The 25,526-nt window shown below is 38.6% G+C and overlaps 1 protein-coding gene across 1 annotated transcript in view; it reads right to left on the bottom strand.

The window, feature by feature from the left end:
• MARCH1 (membrane associated ring-CH-type finger 1) overlaps positions 1-25,526 on the bottom strand; it is a 575,522-nt gene that overhangs the window by 168,662 nt on the left and 381,334 nt on the right. The window contains exon 4 of the mRNA XM_021100588.1: positions 1,578-1,628. Coding sequence (XP_020956247.1) covers positions 1,578-1,628 — 51 coding nt within the window. The remainder of the gene's footprint in view (positions 1-1,577; positions 1,629-25,526) is intronic.

Below are 25,526 nucleotides of genomic sequence, written 5' to 3' on the forward strand. Positions count from 1 at the left end.
TAGGTCAACCCTTCTATTCACGCTCAGGAAGATGACAGAGTCCTCTCGTGGCAGGCAAGGCTCTCCATGAAGTTATAGAGATGATGGACTTTGAAAAGTATGGTTTTGATTTAGAACCACTAAATGTCCATGTCCAGTGAAGGCAAATGTGTCCCATGGGGGTTGAGTGTCTCATGTCACACAAGCAAAAAGTGGCAGTGCTGACCCACAGTGCCATCTCTCCACAGGCTTGTGCTCTAAGCCCTGAACCATATGGGTTTTCAAAGGACAGCAAGGTGCCCAGGTGGGAATATCCCTAGAAATGTGTGGTTCCAACCACTGAGATGCAATTCTCTGTGGGTCTTCTGAGTCTCTGCATGTATTGTAAGCAGACACCTTGGCTGCTTTTGCTCTGGACCATCTTACTGAGCATGTCTGCACAGAGGTGAGCACTGCAATATGGGGTCTCCTTCTGGAGTGGGCAGGCACACTTGCCATCTACTAAAAGACTACTGTTTCCCAAGGCCAGGGTTCCACTCCTATAACCAATTCAGTGTACTGACAGGTGTCACCTGACCATCTTAGCATCATCCTGTAGGAACTGGCCTCAGGAAACCAGCTTAAGAAAATGCCGATTCTCTGGCTGCTGCTATTTTTCAATGAGTAATAAAGCCCTTTGCTTCTAAAAGCAAAGCAAAACTAAATAACTAAAATGTCCCTAAATTGGAAGTGAGTCTATATTCTGTAGTGCCAATAGGTTATTACTATTTGGGGGGCTCTCCCAAAGGAAAGTAATACAAAAATTATATACACAGCAAGATTGAGTTCACGGCAGTGAAGTCTGCTGGCAGGTGAGGGGCCCGGCCGTGGAAGTTCTCTTCACGGTAAAGTCATCTTTATCAAAATTATATTTGGGGAAGTCATAATTTTACAATTTCACACATGGCTCTATGTGACTTTTCACTCCTCAAGCACCAAGGCTATAAACTGCATAAGACCTCATCTTATAAACTAGATCTTAATTTTTGTTTTCTAGGCAAAATAAAAATCTAGACTATCTCTCGCATGCCATAATCTTTTCAACACTCCAGGGTCTTGCTTGGCTTTCCAGATGGTCTAGGGAGTATTTTGGTTTTTTTTCTATCTATTAACGCTATAAAGAAAATATGACCAAAGGAATGTCTTCAGTTAAATTGCTTTCCAAAACCTGTCCTGGTGAAATTCCAGGATAGTTGAGACCAAACTCCTGGGAAAATTGGATTCTTGGGAATTGTACAGCGATGTTGATATGACAGTTTCAACTTGGGTGTGTGGCAGCCCTCTGGGGCCTGATGTGAGGGAAGAAACCTACTTTGAGTGACACCTTGAAAGTAGCAAGATCTGTGTTTACAGCACCAAAGAGGCAAAACCCCTTTTTGTTGTGTGAAATCATGAACTCCTATGGCAATAAAATCTTAGAAGAGTTAAAAACATTCATAAGTAATACTTGGGTACTGCTCACAGATAGCAATTACAGGTTAAACATGATACCGTATTACTTGAACTCTTAAGATACTTAAACTGGTAAACAATTAAGAAAATGAATAGAGTTCACCTACTTTTGAAATATTACTTGATCGACTTGCAGATCGCCCTGGGGATTTGTCATTCTGAAAAATAAAATTAGAGAGCTTGATTACAAATATAGCCATGATCCTTACTGCTGAGCAAGGAAAACACAATACAGGCCAACATGTTCTGACGGACATAAAAATGACTTACATAAGACAGTATTTTTCTCAGCAACTTTTATTTCTCTTGTACTTATCAGTGACTTTTTGAAAATGTTTCCATTAATATTAGGGTATATATTAGTCTAGGAGTATTTATTTCCAGGAAACAATTATTTCTCTAGAAAAAAAATGTATGAAATTCCTTTGAAATGAAATTAGAAGTGAAAATACAGTCCATCATTTCCTCTTTTGCTTTTTTTACCAGGAAATTCTGAGTAAATTCTGTGGTCAGTGTCAGTAAATACTGTAAATCAGGTGCATGATATAGAACATCTAACTCATGTTCTTCTATAATACATTCTATTGACCTTTTCTGTTATTTTATTTTCAAAATTTAAAAAAATACACATAAAATTTAAAGCATATAATAGTTTAAGTTTTAAAAGATTTTTAAATTATTTTAATATTTAAAACCTAAACATAAGTTTAAAATAATTATACTTCAACTCTTGCCTCTTAGGGCACTTCCAATTTAGGAGAAAAGAAGCATGAAAAAAGCTGTTGAATAGATACTTTCTGGAAAGGTCATGCAATTTTATTTGCTTTATTATTATTATTTTCTTTTCTTTCTTTCTTCTTCTTCTTCTTTTTTTTTTTTTTTTTTTTTTTTTTAAGGACAGCACCTACAGTATATGGAAGTTTCCAGGCTGGGGTCTGATCAGAGCTGCAGCTTCTGGCCTATGCTACAGCCATGGCAACACCATATCCAAGCCACCTCTGTGACCTACAGCACAGCTTGTGGCAACCCTAGATCCTTAGCCCACTGACTTAGGCCAGGGATCGAACCAGCATCCCCATGGACACTATGTCAGCTTCTTAACCCACTGAACCAAAACAGGAACTTCCACATTCATGATATTTTAAAGCAGAAATTTTCCTTGAAGAGGGGCACCCCCTTGTTGCAAGCCCAGAGACAACCATGGAGCTCTGACACAGCCACACCTGCCCAGGGCCTCCGGGATCCCCCCTCTCTGCCAAACAGCTGCTGGGAGGTAGCTGACCAACAAGTCAGAATGTGTGGTAGGAGGTATTTTTCAGGTACCAAGAGATTATAACACACTTTCCTTCTGCGGAGAAAATGCCGTTGGAAGAACCTGTTCTGGATACCAGAAGTTTGTGAAGGTTCTTAGTGTACAATTTAGGATTCTTTTTAAAGCCCTTCTGAGCATCTGGACCCAATACCACAGTGGGCCTGCGTAGACTACGACAGGGCATCTGGACAGACGTTGTTTTCAGAACTAAGTTTCTATAACCACCTATGGGTCTGAACTTGCTGCGTGATGACTGCGGACAGTTTGAGAAACATTGTGATGGCAGCACACGGCCAGTGTGTTCCTGCGGAAACGCAGGCACCGCCTTCACTGCAAACCATTACCACCTTGGGCACAGCTGGCAGACATCCCAGCTGAACAGTGCTTTTCCCTTAATGTGCAACATCAGTCTTAAACACACATGGATGTCACTGTGGATCACATCATGACAGAACCAGCTGAGTCACAACCACCTCCCAATAGCCTGTGATCCCTGAGAGATTAACACCTGTACTACCCAAGACATCCTCCCTCAACAAGCCTCCTCAGGTGATGGAGAGAGGTACTTTTCCACAAACATTTCAACTCCTCTTCTAGAGGCCAAAAAACAAAGCCAATCCATCTTTCCTTCTCAGTGAAATTCAGGATTTTGACACACTACTGTATAGAACAGAGGTCAACAATATAACAGGATTTGAGAGGGACTTTGTTGTTCTAGCTGTTTTTTTGTTTGTTTGTTTGACTTTTTTGCCTTGCCCCAGGGGGAAGTTTCTGGGCCAAGAGTCTAACCAGTGCCACAGCAATGACTCAGGCAGCAGCAGTGACAACACTAGATTTTTAACCTGCTGAGCCACTCAGGAATTCCTGTAACGTTTTCCGTATTTATGTGATATTTGAGACCAAGATCAAGGAACTAGAATTGAAAGGTGCTTCTGTAAGAACCAAGAAGCACTATATAAATTTAATTTGGCATCAATTTACTTAGGTTTTCAAACCAAATGAGACTTTGTGGTGTTTTCAGATAAAAACAAGGAGGGCCAGATGTTTCCACCATTGTGAATGAGTTCAGCATGGGGTTATAATAAGCAGAAAATTCCCATTCTTTTCACCAGCACTACCCTCTCCCATTCTAATGGCAGCAGAGAAGGGGCATCCACTTCATCACTTAGTACTTCAAGAGATCTCTTACCAAGGAACCCTCCTACACTCTTGGCAGGAATGTAAATTGGTGCAGCCTCTGTGGAAAACAGTATGGGGGTTACTCAGAAAACTATATACAGAACTACTATATGATCTAGCAATCCAACTCCTGGGCCTACATCAGAGAAAACTATAATTTTAAAAGATCCATGTTCATTGCAGCACTATTTAAAATAGCCAAGACATGGAAACAAATGTCCCTTGACAGATGAATAGATAAAGAAGATGTAGTACACTCACTCAAATCCAGGAAGTGCAATGAGTACCATATAAAATAAACCCAAGGAGGAATACACCTAGACACATATTAATCAAACTGACCAAAATTAAACACAAAGAGAAAATCTTGAAAGCAGCTAGGGAAAAGAAACAAGTAGCATACAAGGGAAAATATGCATATGGTTATCTGCATATTTTTCAGCAGAAACTCTGCAGGACAGAAAGGAGTGGCATGATATAATTAATGTGATGAAAGGAAAAAACCTCCAACCAAAATTAATCTACCCAGTAAGGCTCTCATTCAGATTTGAAGGAGAAATCAAAACCATCACAGATAAGCAAAAGCTGAGAAAATTCAGCAACACTAAACCAGCCTTACAACAAATACTAAAGGAACTACTCTAGGCAGAAAAGAACAAGAGAAGAAGGAAAAAAAAAAGAGAAACAAAGACAAATCCAAAGCAGTTAATAAAATGGCAATAAGAACATACATATTGATTATTACCTTAAATGTGAATGGACTAAACACCCCAACCAAAAGACACAGACTGCCTGAATGGATACAAAAACAAGACACATATATATGCTGTCTTCAAGAGACCCACTTCACTTCTAGGGACACATACAAACTGAAAGGGAGAGGATGGAAGAAAATACTTCACACAAACGGGGATCAAAAGAAAGCTGGAGTAGCAATACTCACATCAGACAAAACAGACTTTAAAATGAAGAATATTTTAAGGGACAACGAAGGTCATTACATAATGATCAAAGGCTCAATCCAAGAAGAAGATATGACAATTTAAAATATTTACACACCCAACATAGGTTCACCACAATATATAAGGCAACTGTTAACAACCTTAAAAGGAGAAATCAACAATAACACAATCATAATCGGGGACTTTAACACCCCACTTATAGCAATGGACAGATCAATCAGACAGAAAATCAATAAGGAAACACAGGCCCTGAATGATGCATTAAACCACATTGACTTAATAGATATTTATAGGACATTCCATCCAAAAGCAACAGAATACACATTCTTCTCAAGTTCACATGGAACATTCTCTAAGAGTGCTCACATCCTGGGCTACAAATCCAACCTCGGTAACTTTAAGAATATTGAAATCATATCAAGGATCTTTTCCGACCACAACGCTATATGACTAGAAATCAACAACAAGAAAAAAAAAAAAAACTGAAAAAAATGGAAGCACGTGGAGACTACGCAACATGCTAAAACAACCAATGGATCAATGAAGAAATCAAAGAGGAAATTACAAAATACCTAGCAGCAAATGACAACGAAGATACAACACTCCAAAACATATGGGATGCAGCAAAAGCCATTCTAAGAGGAAAGTTTATAGCAATACAAGTCCACCTCAGGAAATAAGAAAAAGCTCAAATAAACAGCTAACTTCACATCTAAAGCAGCTTGAGAGAGAAGAAGAGACAAGACCTAAAGTTAGTAGAAGGAAAGAAATCATAAAGATCAGAGCAGAAATCACTGAAATAGAAACGAAGAAAACCAAAGAAAAGATTGATGAAACAAAAAGCTGGTTCATTGAAAAGATCAACAAAATTGATAAACCCTTAGCCAGACTAATCAAGCAAAAAAGAGAGAGGACTCATATCAATAGAATTAGAAAGGAAAAAGGAGAAGTAACAACGGACATCACAGAAATACAAAGGGTCATAAGAGACTACTATATGCAACTATATGCCAATAAAATGGAAAACCTAGAAGAAATGGACAAATTCTTAGAAAAGTACAATCTTCCAAGACTAAACCAAGATGAAATAGAAAAGATGAATGGACCCATCACAAGAACTGAAATTGAAACTGTGATTAAAAAACTTCCAACAAACAAAAGTCCAGGACCAGATGGCTTCACAGGCAAATTCTATCACACATTTAGAGAAGAGCTAACACCTCTCCTTCTGAAACTATTTCAAAAAATTGCAGAGAAGGGATACTCCCAAACTCATTCTATAAGGCCACCATCACCCTGATACCAAAACCAGACAAAGATTCCACAAAAAAAGAAAACAACAGGCCTATTTCACTGATGAACATCAGTGCAAAATCCTCAACAAAATACGAGCAAACCACATCCAACAATACATTAAAAGGATTGTACATCATGATCAAGTGGGATTTATCCCAGGGATGCAAGGATTCTTCAATATCCACAAATCTATCAGTGTGATATACCACATTAACAAACTGAAGAATTAAAACCATATGATCCTCTCAATAGATGTGAAAAAAGCCTTTGACAAAATTCAACACCCATTTCTGATAAAAACTCTTCAGAAAGTGGGCATAAAGGGAACCTACCTCAATATGATAAAGGCCATATATGACAAACCCACAGTGGACATCATTCTCAATGGTGAAAAGATGAAAGAATTCCCACTGAAATCAGGAACAAGACAAGGATGTCCGCTCTTGCCACTACTCTTCAACATAGTTCTGGAAATCCTAGCCACAGCAATCAGAGAAGTAAAAGAAGTAAAAGGAATCCAAATTGGAAAGGAAGAAGTGAAACTATCACTATTTGCAGATGACATGATACTATACCTAGAGAACCCTAAAGACTCTACCAGAAAACTATTAGAGCTCATCCACGAATTTGGCAAAGTCCCAGAATACAAAATTAATACACAGAAATCAATGGCATTTCTATACACTAACAATGAAAGAGCAGAAAAAGAAATTAGGGAAGCAATCCCATTTACCATCACATACAAAAGAATAAAATACCTAGGAGTAAGCCTACCTAAAGAGACAAGAGCTATACTCTGAAAACTATAAGCCACTGATGAAAGAAATCCAAGATGACACAAATAGATGGAAAGATATACCATGCTCGTGGATTAGAAGAGTTAATATTATCAAAATGACTATACTACCTAAGGCAATCTACAGATTCAACGCAATCCCTATCAAATTACCAAGGACATTTTTCACAGAACTCGAACAAAACATTTTAAAGTTTATTTGGAAGCACAAGAGATCCAGAATAGCCAAAGACACCCTGAAAAAGAAAAATTGAGCTGGAGGTATCAGGCTCCTGGACCTCAAACTATACTACAAAGCAACAATCATCAAAACCGTATAGTACTGGCACAAAAACAGATGTACAGATGAGTGGAACAGGATAGAAAGCCCAGAATTCAACCCACACACCTAAAGCCAGCTAATCTATGACAAAGGAGGCAAGAATATACAATAGAGAAAGGACAGCTTGTTCAATAAGTGGTCCTGGGAAAACTGGACAGACACATGAAAAGAATGACATTAGAACACTCCCTAACACCACACGCAAAAATAAACTCCAAATGGATTAGAGATCTAAATATAAGACCAGACACTAGCAAACTCTTAGAGGAAAACATAGGCCAAACACTCTCTGACATAAACGACAGCAACATCTTCTCAGATCCACCTCTCAGAGTACTGACAACCAAAACAAAAATAAACAAATGGGACCTACTCAAACTTCGAAGTTTCTGCACGGCAAAGGAAACCCCAAACAAAATGAAAATACAACCCACAGAATGGGAGAAAATCTTTGCAAGTGAATTGACTGACAAGGGCTTCATCTCCAAAATTTATAAACTCCTTCTGCAGCTTCATACCAAAAAAACAAACCACCCCATCCAAAAATGGGCAGAAGATCTAAAGAGACAGTTCTCCAAAGAAGACATACAATTGGCCAAAAAAGATGTTCAACATCACTCATTTTAGAGAAATGCAAATCAAAACCATGATGAGGTACCACCTTAAACCAGCCAGAATGACCAGCATCTAAAAGTCTACAAACAATAAGTGCTGGGAGGGTGTGGAGAAAAAGGAACCCTAGTATACTGTTGGTGGGATTGTAAATTGGTGTAACCACTGTGGAAAGCAGTATGGAGATTCCTCAGAAAACTAAACATAGAACTCCCATTTGATCCAGCAATCCCACTCCGGGGCATCTATCCAGAGAAAACATGACTCGCAAAGACACATGTACCCCGATGTTCATTGCAGCACTCTTTTCCATAGCCAAGACATGGAAACAACCTAGATGCCCATCAACAGAGGAGTGGATCAAGAAGATGTGGTACGTATACACAATGGAATATTACTCAGCCATTAAAAAGAATGAAATATCAGCATTTTTAGCAACATGGATGGACCTAGAAATTATCATGCTAAGTGAAGTCAGCCATACAATGAGACAGCAACATCAAATGCTTTCACTGACATGTGGAATCTGAAAATAGGACAGACCGAACTTCTTCGCAGAGAAGATGCTGACTCACAGACATTGAAAAACTTATGGTCTCTGGAGGAGACAGTTTGGGGGTGGGGGGATGTGCTTGGGCTGTGGGATGGAAATCCTGTGAAATCAGATGTTGTGATCATTATACAACTACAGATGTGATAATTCATGTGAGTAATTAAAAAAAAAAAGATTTGGTACATATATACAACAGAATATTACTCAGCCATAAAAAAGAATGAAATAATGCCATTTGCAGCAATATGGATGGGCCTAAAGATTATCATACTAAGTGAAGTAAGTCAGAAAGAAAAAGACAAATACCATATGATATCACTTATACAAGGAATCTAAAATAGGACACGTGAACCTATCTACAAAACAGAAACAGACTCGCCGACATAGAGAAGAGAGGTACGGTTGCCAAATGGAGCTGGGGAAGATTGGGAATTGGGATTAGCAAATGCAAATGATTACATATGGAATGGATAAACAACAAGGTCCTACTGTATAGCACAGGGAACTATATTCAGTATCCTGTGGTAAACCATAATGAAAAGGAAAAAAAAAAAAGAGAGATCTTTTACCTGACAATCTATTGCTTGTTTTCTCCTAATACAATGTTAGGCATTGAAAGGAATAAATGAGTTTAGGCAAAGGCTAACTTTTTACCATGGCTGAGGTAATGATAGAAACAGGGCAGGACTTTAATTTGATCTAGTCCTCTGCTAGCATACTGGTCCTGGAAAAAGTGCGCTTGAGACCCAAGAACTCCACATTTCTTAGTGTGAAAGGGGCAGGTAACATCTTGGGAATTGTTGTAAGGGTCAAAACATTAATCAAGGAAATTAAAGAAGATTCAAAGAAATGGAAACATATTCCATGCTCATGGGTAGGAAAAATTAATGTGGTAAAAATGGCCATATTATCCAAAGCAATCTACAGTTTCAATGCAATCCCTACCAAATTACCTACGACATTTTTCACAGAACTATAAAAAACAATCCCCAAATTGATATGGAACCATAAAAGACCCAGAATTGCCAAAGCAATCATGAGGAACAAGAACCAAGCAGGAGGCATAACTCTCCCAAACTTCAGGCAATATTACAAAGCTACGATGATCAAGAAAGTATGGTACTGGTATCAAAACAGACATATGGACAAATGGTACAGAATAGAGATCCCATAAATAAATAAACCCAGATACCTATGGTTAATTAATCTTTGACGAAGGAGGCAAAAATATAAAATGGGAAGAAAACAGTCTTTTCAGCAAGTGGTGCTGGGAAAACTGGACAGCTGCATGTAAATCAGTGAAACTGGAACACACCCTCACACCATGCACAAAAGTAAACTCAAAATGGCTTAAAGACTTAAACATAAGACAAAGCACCATTAAACTCCTGGAAGAGAACATAGGCAAAACATTCACTGACATCAACCTTACAAATGTTTTCTTAGGTCAGTTTCCCAGGGCAACAGAAATAAAAAGCGAAAATAAACGAATGGTACCTAATCAAACTGATGAGATTTTATACAGCAAAGGAAAGTATAAAAAAACCCAAAAAGACAACTTACAGAATGGGAGAAAATAGTTACAAATGATGCAACTGACAAGGGCTTACTCTCTAAAATATACAAACAACTTATACAACTCAACAGCAAAAAAGCCAACAATCCAATGGCAAAATGGGCAGAAGACCTCAATAGACATTTCTCCAGACAAGATATACAGACAGCCAACAGCACATGAATAAATGCTCAACATCCCTGATCATTAGAGAAATGCAAATCAAAACTACTATGAGATACCACCTCACACCTGTCAGAATGGCCATCATTAATAAGTCCACAAATAACAAATGCTGGAGAGGGTATGGAGAAAAGGGAACCCTCCTGCACTGTTGGTGTGAATGTAAATTGGTACAACCACAATGGAAAACATTATGGAGTTACCTCAGAAAACTATACATAGAACTACCGTATGACCCAGCAATCCCACTCTTGGGCATATATTCAGACAAAACTTTCCTTAAAAAAGACACATGCACCTGCATGTTCATTGCAGCTCTATTCACAATACCCAAGACATGGAAACAACCTAAATGTCCACTGGCATATGAATGGATAAAGAAGATGTGATATATATACCCAGTGGAATACTACAAAATAATGCCATTTTCAGCAACATGTATGGAACTAGAGATTCTCAGACTAAGCGAACTAAGTCAGAAAGACAAATACCATATAATATCACTTGTATCTGGAATCTAATGTATGGCACAAATGAATCTTTCCACAGAAAAAAACTTAATGGACTTGGAGAACAGACTTGTGGTTGCCATAGGGAAGGAGGAGGGAGTGGGATGGATTGGGAGTCTAGAGTTAATAAATGCAAACTTTTGCATTTGGAGTGTGTAAACAATGAAATCCTGCTATATAGCACAGGGATCTATATCAAGTCACTTATGATGGAACATGATGGTGGATAATGTGAGAAAAAGAATGAATATATATGTGTGACTGGGTCACTTTGCTGTACAGTAGAAAATTGACAGAACACTGTAAACCAATTATAATGGAAAAAATAAAAATCATTGAAAAAAAATTCAGGAGTTCCCATCATGGTGCAGTGGTTAACGAATCCAACTAGGAACCATGAGGTTGGGGGCTCAATCCCTGGCCTTGCTCAGTGGGTTAAGGATCCGGTGTTGCCATGAGCTGTGGTGTAGGTTGCAGGCCTGGCTCGGATCCTGCATTGCTGTGGCTCTGGCGTAGGCCGGCGGCTACAGCTCCGATTGGACCCCTAGTCTGGGAACTTCCATATGCCTCGGGAAGCGGCCCTAGAAAAGGCAAAAAAAAAAAAATTTCAAAAAAGGAGATCTTGTTATGCTGGGCATCACCCATAATAAGTCACTCTGATTAATTCAATATGGTATTGGCTTAAGTATTAACCAAAGTTGGCAAAATCCAGAATAGGAAATCCAGAGATAGGTATAAGAATTCACATTTAACACAACTAGTATTCAAGTCAATATTGAAAGGATAGATGATAAAATAAATGTTTATGGAAAATTGGCTATCCATGTAGAAGAAAAAGTCATGCTCCTATCAAATGATATATACAGTCAGACTCCATATAGAACAAAGTCTAAAAGGTAAAAGAAAAAAAAGATTTGAAATAAGCCTGTATTATCAATGCTCTCTTGGGGAGAGGGAAATCTTATAACCAACACAGAAGCAGAAGTCATATCTGGTCATGTCATGTTGGAAAAATACAAAACTGAAAGCGAATAAACAATAGTGTTAGACATACAACACAGAAAAGTGATGAATTCAATAATAGTCAAAGAAGCTTTGTCTATTCACAAAACAATGGTAATAAAAACAATCCCAACAGAAAAAAAATAATCAAAAGACAGAATAGAAATGCACAAAAAAGAAAGTACATGTTGTTAATATGCATTTGACAACATACCTAAAAATCACAAGGAGTCGGGAAATGCAAATCAAAGAAACAAGACATTGGGAGTTCCCACTGTGGCTCAGTGGGTTATAAACCTGACTAGTATCCATGAGGATGCAGGTTTGATCCCTAGCCTCGCTCAGCAGGTTAAGGATCACCAGTTGCTGTGGCATAGATTGCAGATGCAGCTCAGATCCAGTGTTGCTGTGGCTGTGGCTAGGCTGGCAGCTACAGCTCCAATTAGACCCCTAGCCCAGGAATTTCCATATGCCACAGGTATGGCCCTAAAACAAACATACCAAAAAACAAAACACCAACAAGAACACATTGCTTTATATACCTTATGCTGGAAAGATTAAAAAGAGTGGTAGCCTGTATTGCTGGTGAAAAGAAGAAGAAAGCATTCTCTCGAAAATTGCCAGCAGGAGTGTGAATCTTTGCACTATCATTTGAAAAAAAAAAAAATCGAACATCTGGAGATATCTGTTAAAATTGAAAATACCACTTTATGCAGTAATCTCACTCCTGGGAATCTATCCCAGGGAAATAAAGCACTGGTGCATAAGGATATGTAAATAAGGACAGTTAAAAAGCTCTGTTCTTAATTGACAAAAAAGTCTTGGCAATAAAGACATGCCAGTTGTTAAGTCAGTTTCTGGAGCCTTCAAGCCCATCCTCCTAAATGCTGCTCTGGAGCTGGGGCTCTGCAAAGTCACCAGGCTCCCTTTGAGGCTCCGCTAAGGAGGGACATGGGAAGCCTAGGAAGGCAAAAAAGTGATTTGCTCCGTTCGATTTGCTGTATTGGCTTTGTATTTGTTTTCTGAGGGAGCATCTCCTTCCTGAAGCAGCCGCTCAACTTGTGAGCTCTTCAAACCCAGAAACGCACCCACTGTCCAGACACCAGCACCAGCCAGCTGGCCCCTTCTCAGAAGCCTGAATTCCAATTCCATGGGGCCCCTCTTCCAAGCTTTAAATAATTCCAGTTTCTTTTCTTTGTTCACCCAGACCTGGAGGGGATGACTGCTCCCTGTAATTCCAATTTGTAATATCTTGTTGTTCTAGTTTTATTTTTTGCCTTTTCTGTTACCTATTGATCTTCTACAGTTAAGCAATACATCCTTATAATAAATTCTCTGTGATAAAACAAAGAGTCTGATTTCTCTCTCCTGAGAGAACTGGACAGGGTAGAGAATGCTAGTTAGCAGAAAAGTGACAAATAAGTAACAGGGGGAGCCACATCTTGGAATATTATGCAATTATGAAAAAGGAATTGGCTCTTCATGATCTGACCAAAAGAGATTTCAACCAGAGAAGATTCAGTGTGAAAGGTAAAATGGTAAGCAGAAAACATGACTATTTGTAAAACATATAAGGGGCGACCCTATGTGTCTACATGTGCATGTACTCATGTGCATACATGCATCAGTCCTTGGCTGTGCAAGGATGGAAAAAGCCACAAAAAAGATATGCATACGTTTCTGGGGGTGCAGGTGGGAGGAGAACAAGGAAAACAGTCCTTAAAAATCAAAAGAGCAAAAGATGGTGTCAGAAAACTCTTTATGTAACATTATACATGGATGGGATGTATACACAGAACTCACAATGCATGTATGAAGCCAGGTCTTTATTGGCAAGTGGTAACATACATGATGTGCTATTAAGGCCAAAGAGAATTCAGGAACACTGTGTATATGGTAATTCCATTTCTTTAAAACAAATTTACAGAATACTTCTCAGTTTCTCTTTTTTTGTTGTTTAAATATTTTTAAAGTATAGTTGATTTACAATGTCGTGCCAATTTCTGCTGTACATCAAAATGACCCAGTCATATGTATATACACATTCCCTTTATCATACTATCTTCTATCATGGTCTAGCCCAAGAGACTGGATATAGTTCCCTGTGCTGTACAGTAGGACCTCATTGCTTATCCATTCTAAATGGAATAGTTTGCATCTACTAACCCCAAACTCCCAGTCCATCCCACTCCCTCCCCTTCTGGGCAACCTCATGTCTGCTCTCTGTGTCTGTGTGTCTGTTACAGAAACCTTCTTTAAAGAAGCAGTGTGCTCACTCCTGAAAGGAATTCTGTCCTGATGTAGGACGTGGTGTTCCAGACAAGTTAGTGCTGGTGATTCCTAGCATGGGCACAAAGGGAATGAATTGTCTTCAAGTTTGCACAATCCAGTACTGAAAATGTCTTAAACCCAATCTTATTTTGATGGAAAGAAAAAGAACATGGAAAAGTGGTCACTGGCTGACTGACCAGAGCACCGGGGAAGAGACCATAAGGGTTTAATTCACATATCCTTACAGTTATGAAAAGACGAGGGCTGTTGTGAAAAGTGGTTACTGCCATGGGGTTTTTGTAATTACTTCTTTTTAAAGTTGTGGTGTGGCAGAAATGAGTAGACTAGTATCCGTGAGGATTCAGGTTTTATCCTTGGCCTTGCTCAGTGGGTTAAGGATCTAGTGTTGTCATAACTGTGGTGTAGGCAGTGGACATGACTCAGATTCTGCATTACTGTGGCTGTGGTGTAGGATGGCAGCTGTAGCTCTGATTCAACCCCTAGCCTGGGAACCTCCATACACTGCGGGTGCAGCCCTAAAAAGCAAAAAACAAAAAGACAAAAAAATAAAGTATAGTTGGTTACAATATTACATGTTACAGGAGTACAACAGCAATTCACAATTTTTAAAGGTTATACTTCATTTATAGTTATTATAAAATATTGGCTATATTCCTTGTGTTATAATGTACCCTTTTAGCTTATTTTATACCTAATTGTTTGTTCTTTTCAATCCTGCTACACCTGTCTTGCCCCTCTGCCTTCCATCTTCCCATTGGTTATCACTAGTTTGTTCTCTAAATCCGTGAGTCTGCTTCTTTATTTTATTTATTTATGTATTTTTTCATTTATTTTTTTATTCTTTTTTTACAGCCTCACCTGCAGCATATAGAAGTTACCAGGCTAGGGATTGAATTGGAGCTGCAGCTGCAGGCCTATGCCACACCATGGCAACACTGGATCCAAGCTGTATCTGTGACCTAAGCTGCAGCTTACACCAATGCCAGATCCTTAACCCACTGAGCAGGGCCAAGGATAGAACCTGCATCCTCAGAGAGACAGTGTCGGGTTCTTAACCTACTGAGCCAAAAAAGGAACTCTATTTTTTAGATTCCACCTGTAAGTAATGTCATACAGTATTTTTACATTATTATATAGCGTCAGGTCAGCATAAGCTTTAAGTGCACAGAAGTCGAACTCAGAAGTGTGAAATATAATCAATTTTCTTCATTCCCACAATTCTGTCCTTAATAACTTTGTTAATTGAAAACAGGAAGCTCAGCAGCCTGAGGTATTCTAAGAATATACACGTAATTTATAAAACTTCTTGAATTTTTTATTGGCCCATGCATAAAATTCCTTTCAGCCATACACTTTCTCTCACAATAATATTCTTACTCTATATTGAAAAGGAAAATCTGCCGTCAATCTCCTTGAATTTTTTTCTAAATGAAAATATAAAGATTCATTCATTATTAATTGACTGTTTTGCCTATAAAAACATAACACGTCACTGATTCTTAGGCTTGCTTTCTGCCTTGCAATAATAATGACCTCATATGTACATTTGAGCTGCAAATGTACCTGCAGGTGTGCTAGACATCTCCTCTGTGTCCCCTGCTGTCCATGCTGCACTCCCCACATGGCCTGTGCCCATGGGAACCCCACGTAGATCTCTCACAGCCTCCTTTGCCCTCTAACTTGCAGTTTCATCACCAGTACAGAGCCCAGTATGAGAGCAGGAATGGAAGGTCATGACATCAGGACCAACAACCCTGCCCTGAGACATACCGAGGCTGGTTGTGTCCCTAGCTGGAGTCAGAAGGGCCTGTCCACAAAGCCCTCTCTCTGTGGTCCTGACAAATGCTCCTTCTCCTTGCCTTTCAAGCCTGTGGGTGGTAAGCACCCACTAATGCTTGTAGACAGGGTACTGAACCATCCTTTGCGTTTTTTTATCCTTTGCTCACACTTATCATAGTCTCAATTCTCCCCAAATTATGCAATTACTTGATGAAGTGTTTCATCTTGCAAATGGCATTATTTTGTTCTTTTTATGGCTGAGCAGTATTTCATTGTGTATATATACCACATCTTCTTAATCCATTCATTTCTCAATGGACATTTAGGTTGTTTCCATGTCTTAGCTATTGTGAATAGTGCTGTGATGAAGATACAGGTACATGTATAATTTTCATGGAAAGTTTTGTTCAGCTATATGCCCAAGAGCAGGATTGCCAGATCATATGGTAGTTCTATATTTAGTTTTCTGTGGTACCTCCATACTGTTTTCCATAGTGGTTGTACCAATTTACATTCCCACCAACAGTGTAGGAGGGTACTCTTTTCTCCGCACTTCCAATATAATGGAATATTTCTATTGTGTGTGTGTGTGTGTGTGTGTGTGTGTATATATATATATATATATATATATATATATATATATATGGAAGTTCCTGGGCCAGAGAACAAATCTTAGCCACAGCTGCAACCTACATCACACCTGCAGCAACACCAGATCCTTAACTTACTGGGTCACAGCAGGAACTCCTGCAGTATATTTTTATTCTTTTTAAATATAATCCATTACTTGCCTGGAGCATCATAGATGTTTAATAAATGACACATAACTACTAATGATGGTCAGTGTTTCAGAGAGATATTAGTGTATCTATTCTTGAGAGTACTAGACAGCAAGTACATAATGGTAATTCACAAGATTTTCATTCATAAATAATGAAATATACCTTTATTTTTCTGAATTTATAATGGAAAAATTAAAATCAATAGCTTTTCTATTTTTTTAATTGTATTTTCTTGGCCTCGCCCAAGGCAGGTGAAAATTCCCAGGCCAGGGATGGAACCACAGCAGCGACCAGAGCCACAACAGTGACAATGCTGAACCCTTAACCAACTGTGCCTCAAGGGAACTCTGAAACCTGTTTTTAAAGTATAGCTAAATTATAAAGTCACAAATATAAAGTAATAGTGGATTGATTTTGATCAAAGCACATTATATTTTGTATATAAAATGCAATATATGATGCAATATTACCAACTCCTTCATGTGGTGACGCTACTTATGAAAGTTTTGTAGCAGTCCTGGATTAACCAGAAGCAATCATACCAAGTACGATGAGGTGAAATTTTTCAGAGGTAAAAGAACAGTGGCCTGATTCTGGCTAGAATTCTGGTATTATAAGGCATACTGCATTTGCTTTTGCTGACCCTCCCCCAACAAAGATATTCATTTTTATATATTTGAGCTTTTCTAGGTTATAAAGTCTTTACAGGATTTTAGCCACCCAGCTGTGGAAATCTGAACTTTCATATCTGTGGAAATTGCTGAGTTCTAAGATGTACACATATGCGCAAGAAGGGAACACAAATTAATGACTATTTATTAAAGATGTTTGAATTTCTCATAATAGAAATAATCCCTAGGGATAAAATATAATAAAGTAGGGCGGGAATATCTGCTGAAAATTCTCCACTTCGATATCAGAAGTTCAAAAGGCATTAAAACCTTTGACCATGAGCAGATTCAAAAAAATTAATGAATTTTCAACCTCACTCTATGGGGTCAGTAAAAATCAACACCTCCTGGTCGCCACTTAAAATAAGATGGTCTGGAGAGCAATTCAGTTTCTGAAATTTTTGAAAACCATAAAAAATGTAAAGTACAGAAATTTTTACCAGGAATACAGTAAGATTGATATAGGCTAACATAAAAATACTGCTGGTTTCAAACAAAATAATATTAGTAAATTCTCATTTATCACCAAGAGGATTTATTTGCTTATGTAACTAGTTTTCTGAAAGTCTTTATGGAAGAACACAGCTGCACTTTTATGAAGGCTTTTCATTGGGCTGCAGGTTCTGGGAGGTCTATCAAAGCTAGTAAATGTGATTTAATTAAGGAGAAAAAAACAAACTAAGCATTCAATAGGTACAAAGATTTCTCTTTAGTCCTAATTTTAAAATTTGTTCCAGAGTATAAGACGCACAATTCTATAATGTTTATCTGTACAGAGAAATTTACAAATTGCCTGTAGGTGAAGAGTCAATTCATAGCCTTCTGGATAATATTGATTGTTCTAAAAAGTTGATGCTAGACAGAGTTAAAGTTGATTTAAAATAAGGCAATCTGTAAAACTATACAAACCCATAATCCTCTGTGTATGTAAGCAGAAGCTTAGAAAAGTACTTTAGAGTTGATCATATTAAAAGACTCTTGATGTACAGCAGAAATTGACAGAACAGTATAAATCAATTATAATAAAAAATAAAAATCTTAGGGAAAAAAAATTACTCCGGACATGCCCCCTCTGCACACGGAGCTGCACACAAGCTCTGTTCCTTCTGTTTCTGCAGTGGTGTTGACTCCCTTTTCCGGGCACCTCCATGTCCCTGGTCAGTCCCTGAGCACCGGTGGGTAAATTACTGTGGGCAGTGGCAGTGTGTGCAAAAGGCAACACCTGAAAACCAAAGAGGGCACTGAAGTACCAAAGTGTGAGTTGGTTGCAAGAATCTAGCTCCAGAAACTATTAGAAATCTAGAAAGATTCTCTCCACAGTTTTTCTAAATGGGCAAGTTAGCAAATCTCATAGAGGTTAATGGCTACATAAAAATAAATCCCTTCCCTTTCTATGGCCACACCTGCAGCATATGGAAGTTCCTGGGCCTGGGATTGAATTCAAGCCACAGCTGTAGCAATGCTGGAGTCTTTAACGCACTGAGCTGGGCCAGGGATTGAACCCACACCTCTGGAGCAACCCAAACAATTGTAGTTGGATTCTTAACCCACTACACCACAGCAGGAACTCCCAAGAATAATTTTTTTTGAGTTAATAATATGTTAATTTATAATATCTCTATAAGAAAGTAAATGTCCTGAGTGGTAGAACATTATAGTTATCAATTAGTTTGTTTTAGTGAGACATTTATATGTCAAGTACTAAAAAAACTGGTGATAAAAATTGTGGCACAAAAGAAGAAAACATAAAGTATGATAAAGGAAATTTTAAAAATGGGAATTTAAGTGGTAAGAGTGATGCATTTTTCCATTTAACAAGGTATAGAAAATTAATTTGAAATAAATCCTCTAAGTTTTCATATTCTGTGGTTGAGGGAGTACAGAACAGAGCATAAGGGTACAGAATCTCAAGTGAGAAATTCCAAAGCTGGAGTCCTGGCTCTACCATATGCTGATTATCTATGCAACCTTGGTGTATTCACTTAACTCCTCTGTGCCTGTTTCTGTAACTGTAAAAAAAACATGGTACTTATTAAGTACCATTATTATAAGAATTAAATGAGATACTTTACATAAATACTGCCTATATACAGTTAATATCCATTTTTCTTTTTTATTAAACTATTATGGTTAGAATGACATTATTTTTTTAATCTTTCATGGCTTGTAATATTCTTCTACTAATGCGAAATTTTTTAATGATGAAAAACTTAATCACTTGTCTTTAACTTCTAAGATACCACTACATTTTATTGCTTAGACTTACACATTTTATAAAATCAATATTCTAAAAGTAATGCTATATGCAGAAATATGCTAGCATGAGTCTCAGGAGCATTTCCAAATGCTAGATATAAGCAGTACCTTTTGAACTTTCTATTTTTACGGATGAAATAGATATGGATGAGTCAAGTAATTTACTGGAGGTTCAAAGTTCACTTGTGCACCTGAGCTTCTGCCACAACCCAGCGTTCATTCAGCTGAACTTATTCAGTATTCAATATTCATGATTTCCTTCATTTTCCTTCACTCAGTCAACAAACACTTACTGACACTCATAATATTGGTGTCAGAACCCAGCTGTACTCCTCTGATGCTGGTTGACAATACAGTGAGTAAACTGCAAATGTAAAGGACATAAAATAACTACAATTTATAGTATACAGATATAAATATTATTGTGTTAAAGGATGTTTAATAAGTGATCCATGGGGTTATCAACCTGAACCTCACAGAAACAGGAAATGATGAGAAGGGTTTTAAAGACAATATGGACTATGTGCCATGTAACCTTCTCATAGAAAAGAGAGGAACAGGTAAAATAACAGCCATGTTTCAAATAGGTGTAATCAGCTTGCTACCCATCACAGCAATAGTGAAGGCTCCAATTTTGGGCCTTAGCACATGACTTTTCTTTATAGTAGCCTTCATCGGGTGAGCCATGGGTAATCCACTGTGGTCATTACCTCCCGTCTTACAGACCTCTTGCTTACATGAAGTCACACGGCAAAACTATATACATTTACAGGATTATTTCCCAGGTACATGGCTTCTCATTTCAAGGATGGACTTTAAGAACACTGATTGCTAGAATTCCCATTGTGGCTCAGCAGGTTAAGAACCTGACTAGTATCCATGAGGATGAAGGTTTGATCCCCGGCCTTGATCAGTGGGTTAAAGATCCAGCATTGCCACAAGCTGTGGCCTAGGTCCCAGATGGGGCTTAGATCAAGTGTTGCTCTGGCCGTGGTATAGGCTGGCAGCTGCAGCTTCAATTTGACCCCTAGTCTGGGACCTTCCATATGCTGCGGTTGCAGCTATAAAGTGTGTATGTTGGGGGGACACTGACTGTTATTAGATTTGCACACACACCAGCCTAAGGAAGCTGAAACTAGCCCTGTCACATCTTCCATTACAGACAGTGTGCCTTTTAAATAATTTCTTCAGTTCTTTTTTTTTTTTTTCTTTTTACATCTGCACCTGCAGTGTATGGAAGTTCACAGGCTAGGGGTCAAATTGGAGCTGCAGCTGCCGGCCTACATCACAGGCTTGGCAACATTGGATGCAAGCAGCAGCCTTTGGCAATGCCAGATTATTAACCCACCTAGCAAGACCAGGGATCAAACCCGCATCCTCACAGAGGCTACATTGTGTTCTTAACCCACTGAGCCACAATGGGACTCTGATACTTTCTTTACTTGTTTAACTGCTCTGTTTCTTTCTTCTATACACAGAGCCTGACCTGCACTTGTCAATAGTGATCCAACGAGTTCTTAGTGTCACAACCCACCCCAACAAAAGTCAATTATTTCTTATTGCTTCTCCCTCTCCCAGCACCACCTCTACCTCCATCAACCACTGTAACAGTCTTTTGCTGAATTATACTCCCTTTTCAAAATTCTAAAAGTTGGAGTGCCCCAGGGATTACCTCTTGAATTTCTTTTCTTCTCTATGATACTTTTGTTGGACCAGCTCTTCCAGGTCTATGGGTTCAAGGACAATCAATAGGATGAAGGCTCTGAATTCACAGCTCCTTGTCTGAACTCTCCTCTGTATTTCAGAGTCACCTGCCCAACTTCATCATCTCCAACTACCTACTCAGCATCTCTACATAGATTATAAGAAGCAACTCAAGTTCACTTGTCTGAATGCAGTCATCCTTCCAAAGGTGCAGGACAAGAACAACTCAAATAAGGAGACACCACTGTCCACACTTTTGTAGAACCCTCAGCATTAAGCAAAAGAATGAATTTTAAAATTGAATTTTAATTATGTTAGAAAAATTATGATAAAGCTCCCTATCCTATGACCCAACACACCCCTCCACACACGCAATCCATTCTCCTCACAGCAATTACAAATATTCCTCAAAAAAAAAAAAAAAAAAAAACAGGCCACTCAGGAATAGGAATCCTATGATCATTACTCACTGCAAGTCCTTGATTCAAGACTCAGTAAAAAGAGAAAAATTAACTCTAAAAATATGCAAAGCTTTGAACAGACTCTTCACCCAAGAAGACCTACAGATGGCAAGTAAGCACATGAAAGATGCCTAACATCATGAGTCCATCATTAGGGAAATAAAAATTAAAACCATAGAGAGATACACCGACAAACTAATTAGCATGGTTAAAATTTAAAAAAAAAAAAAAAAAAACAACCGACCACTCTAATTGTTGCCTGGACATGAAGAAGTGGGAACACTTGTCCCCTGTTGGTGGGGACGTGTAATGGCACAGCTACTTGTGGAAATAATGTGGCAGTTTCTTAACAAGTTCAGTGTACAACTACCACATGACTCAGTCATTCTACTCTAGATATTTTAGAGAGAAATTAAAACATATGTCCATAGAAACACTGGACATATTCATAGAAGATGAATAAACACCAATATTCATAGAAGCCTTATTTGCAAAAGCAAAGAAAAAAAGAAACAAACCTGGAAACAATCTAAATTTCCTTTAAGAGAAAAAGAAATCAACAAAGTGTAAAATATTTATGCAGTAGAATATTAGTCATCAAGAAAATGATGGAACTACTGATGTGATAATGTGAGTGGGCTGAATACAGAAGCCAGGGCACACTTTTTGCAATATTCCATCTGGAATGGGACAGCCAAGTTCCAGAACATTCAAACTACTCTAGAGAGGAAGGACAGGTGGGTGGCCTCCTGGGGATGAGGGTGGTGGGGACCAGCAGGATGGCAGGGGGTACCCAAGGATACAGGGCATCCTTTGGGAGAGGTCATGTTCATTACACAGTTGGAGTAATGGCTTCAAAAGATCTATACATATATCAGAATGTATCCGATTGAGTATTTTAAATGTTTGCAATTTATAGCATGTCAGTTACACCTGGATAAAATTGTAGTATACATTGTCAGATCTTCCCACTCTTTTGTTCTAAGTCCACTTTTGCCTTCCCATTGTTTTTAGAACAAAATGGAAAGTTCCTACTTTGAGCTGAAAGGTTCTACATCATCTGGCCCCTGTAACTCTGTTGTACCTCCATCTGGTCTCCTTACTGGTCTTGAATCTGTCAGACATTCCCCTGATCATGGGCACTTGCTATTCCCTCAACTGCACATATCTTCTGGGAAAGTCCTCACCAAGACTTCTTTGTTTTCTTTAGTCCTCTAATCAAATCCTATATCTTCAGAGAAGACTTCCCTGACCACACCATTCACCTAACAACGCATCACATTTCACTCTTGACCCCCTTACCCTAACCCATGTATCTCCCTGGCTATTATAAACACCTGGTATTATACTAAATAGTTTATTTATTTTCCCCACTGGAATGGACAGCTATGGCAATGGAGAACCTGTATGTTCTGTTCTCTGTGTTACAACTCCATCAACCTGGAACAGTAGCTGACATATTATGCACTTAATAAGGATATATTGATGCAATTACCTAGACAAAGTTGAACCATTTTCTATGCTATCACAGTGGAATAGCCCTGATCACTCGAAAATTTTCATTCTGTTTTTTGATCATTCCTGCAATATGCTGCAGTACTATATGTGCTAGGACTAGAATCTCAAAAAAAAAAAAATTGTAGAGTGCAAAGAATAATGCTGAAATCAGTAAAATGCCTAGAATGTAAGGAAGCCTAAGAAATAAAGGGCAAAAACCATGGGATAGTTTAAAGAAACTAAAAGCTGTTAAAAAAAATAAATAGTAAATGACAATAAGTTATATCACATCTAAAAATACAATAAAAAATGCCAAAGTACTCAACTAGAATGCTTTTATTCTGTTACGGTCAAGAAATAGTTTTCATGCATTGTATGAGCAAGAAATTGTTTTTCATTATGAATAAAGCCTAGCATAAAATATAGTTTACTCAGCTCCTACCTTTTATACATATTTCACCCCACATCTTTCCTGAGTTTTCTCCCTTAGCACACAAAATAGGAAGGCATGCATTTCTGATGGGCCTAACATGTTCAGTTGCAGCTGACATAAACACATACCACACCTCAAGCATATGGAAGAAGAGAGTCAAGTGTAGGTCTGTGTCTAAACTGCTTTCAACCTTGTGCCCACAGGTAGAGGGCAAAGGCCACCTATCTGTGGTCCTGGGGAGCACATGGTAGCATCACTGGCTTGACAGGCCCTCCCATCTAAGTGTCCGTCAACTGGATGACAGCTGGCCATGACCAGGCCCCCTCCAGGCACCCCCAGCATTCTTGGGCTGCCTCCTCTGGAAGCAGTTTAGGTTTCCTGGTGGCTGGGTGAGCATGCATTATGGGAGACAAAGGTTGTTTATCTCTGTGCCTCTCTGAACTCTGCAGGCTGGTCTGCCCTGCAGACCTTGTTTACCAAAGTGGTTCTGTTTCGCCTCTCATTGCTTTAGCAAACCCTGCAGGAGGCCTGGGTCTGTTTTCAAATTAGCCTTAACGAGTAGAGTCAACAGAAAAATGCCAGAGACATATTTTATCCAATTTAGGGTCCTCGAAGCAAACATGAGTCTTTCTCAGTGGATGGGAGAATTTTCTGCGGAGAACCAAAGCCTACTTTGGGGATATTTAAATGACGACAGAACAGAGCCGTGTGCGTATGGGCCTGGAGTTCTGTTTCACTCAGGCCTTATCAGGTCCCAAAGAATATTTAGCATCAGGGAGCTTTTGCATGTTTCTTAAGATTATTTTCATAATCTATTGATACACCTGAGAGTACACATTTTATACAACGAAAGCTTCTTCAAATTGAGAAGTAATGTACTATGAGCCACTTGGTACATTCATATTAGATCCCCAAACATGCCCCTCATGTCTGTATGTCCCTGATAAAGGGCTGTTTTTCTTATTCAAAATGGTATTTTTAAAGAGTGCTTCATGCCAGGTGATTAACATCTCCCAAACTGAAGTTCACAGAAATGCAAAGCAGAACAGAATTTTGTTCTTCTGTTCAGGATTTAGCCTGAGAAAAATATTTCACTGCCATAAACACAAAAACCACAGCTGGATAAATGGCAAAAAAAGCACTCAGGAAACTTTAAAACCTGAAGCATATTTTTATTTATTCATTTATTTATTTTGCTTTTTAGGGCTGCACCTGTGGTATATGGAGCTTCCCAAGCTAGGGGTCGAATTGGAGCTGCAGCCACAGCAATGCAGAATCCAAGCTGCCTCTGTGATCTGCACCACAGCTCAGGGCAATGCCAGACCCCCGACCTACTGAGAGCTGCAACCTCATAGCTACCAGTTGGATTTGTTTCTGCTGTGCTACAAAGGGAACTCCCTGAAGCATATTTTAAATTACAAATTGCTTCAAACATCATAAATATTTCTAATTCTCAGGCACAATAACCAACCTCTATCTCCTTCTTGACTAATTTCTAGTTGAAGTTGCTGCTGAGAATCCATGGATGAAAAAAGGAGAAAGAAATCCACAAGTCTATGGCTGTAATTTTCAAAACCTTTTTTTTTCTTTTTTTCTTTTTTCTTTTTAGGGTTGCACCTGCAGCATATGGAAGTTCCCGGGCTAGGGGTCCAGTTAGAGCTGTAGCTGTAGGCCTACACCACAGCACAGCAATGCCACAGCTTATTGGCAATGCTGGATCCTTAACCCACCGAGTGAGGCCAGGGATGGAACCCAAATCCTATGATGGGTTCTTAATCCCCTCAGACACAACGAGAACTCCCTTATTTTCTTTTTGGCAAGTTATTTTCAGGTTAAATATTTGCCTTAAGGAAGAAAATATTAGTCTATCATAAAAATCAAACAAATATTCCACAAAATA

This window comes from Sus scrofa, chromosome 8 (assembly GCF_000003025.6).
Source record: "Sus scrofa isolate TJ Tabasco breed Duroc chromosome 8, Sscrofa11.1, whole genome shotgun sequence".
Classification (NCBI taxonomy): Eukaryota; Metazoa; Chordata; class Mammalia; order Artiodactyla; family Suidae; genus Sus; species Sus scrofa.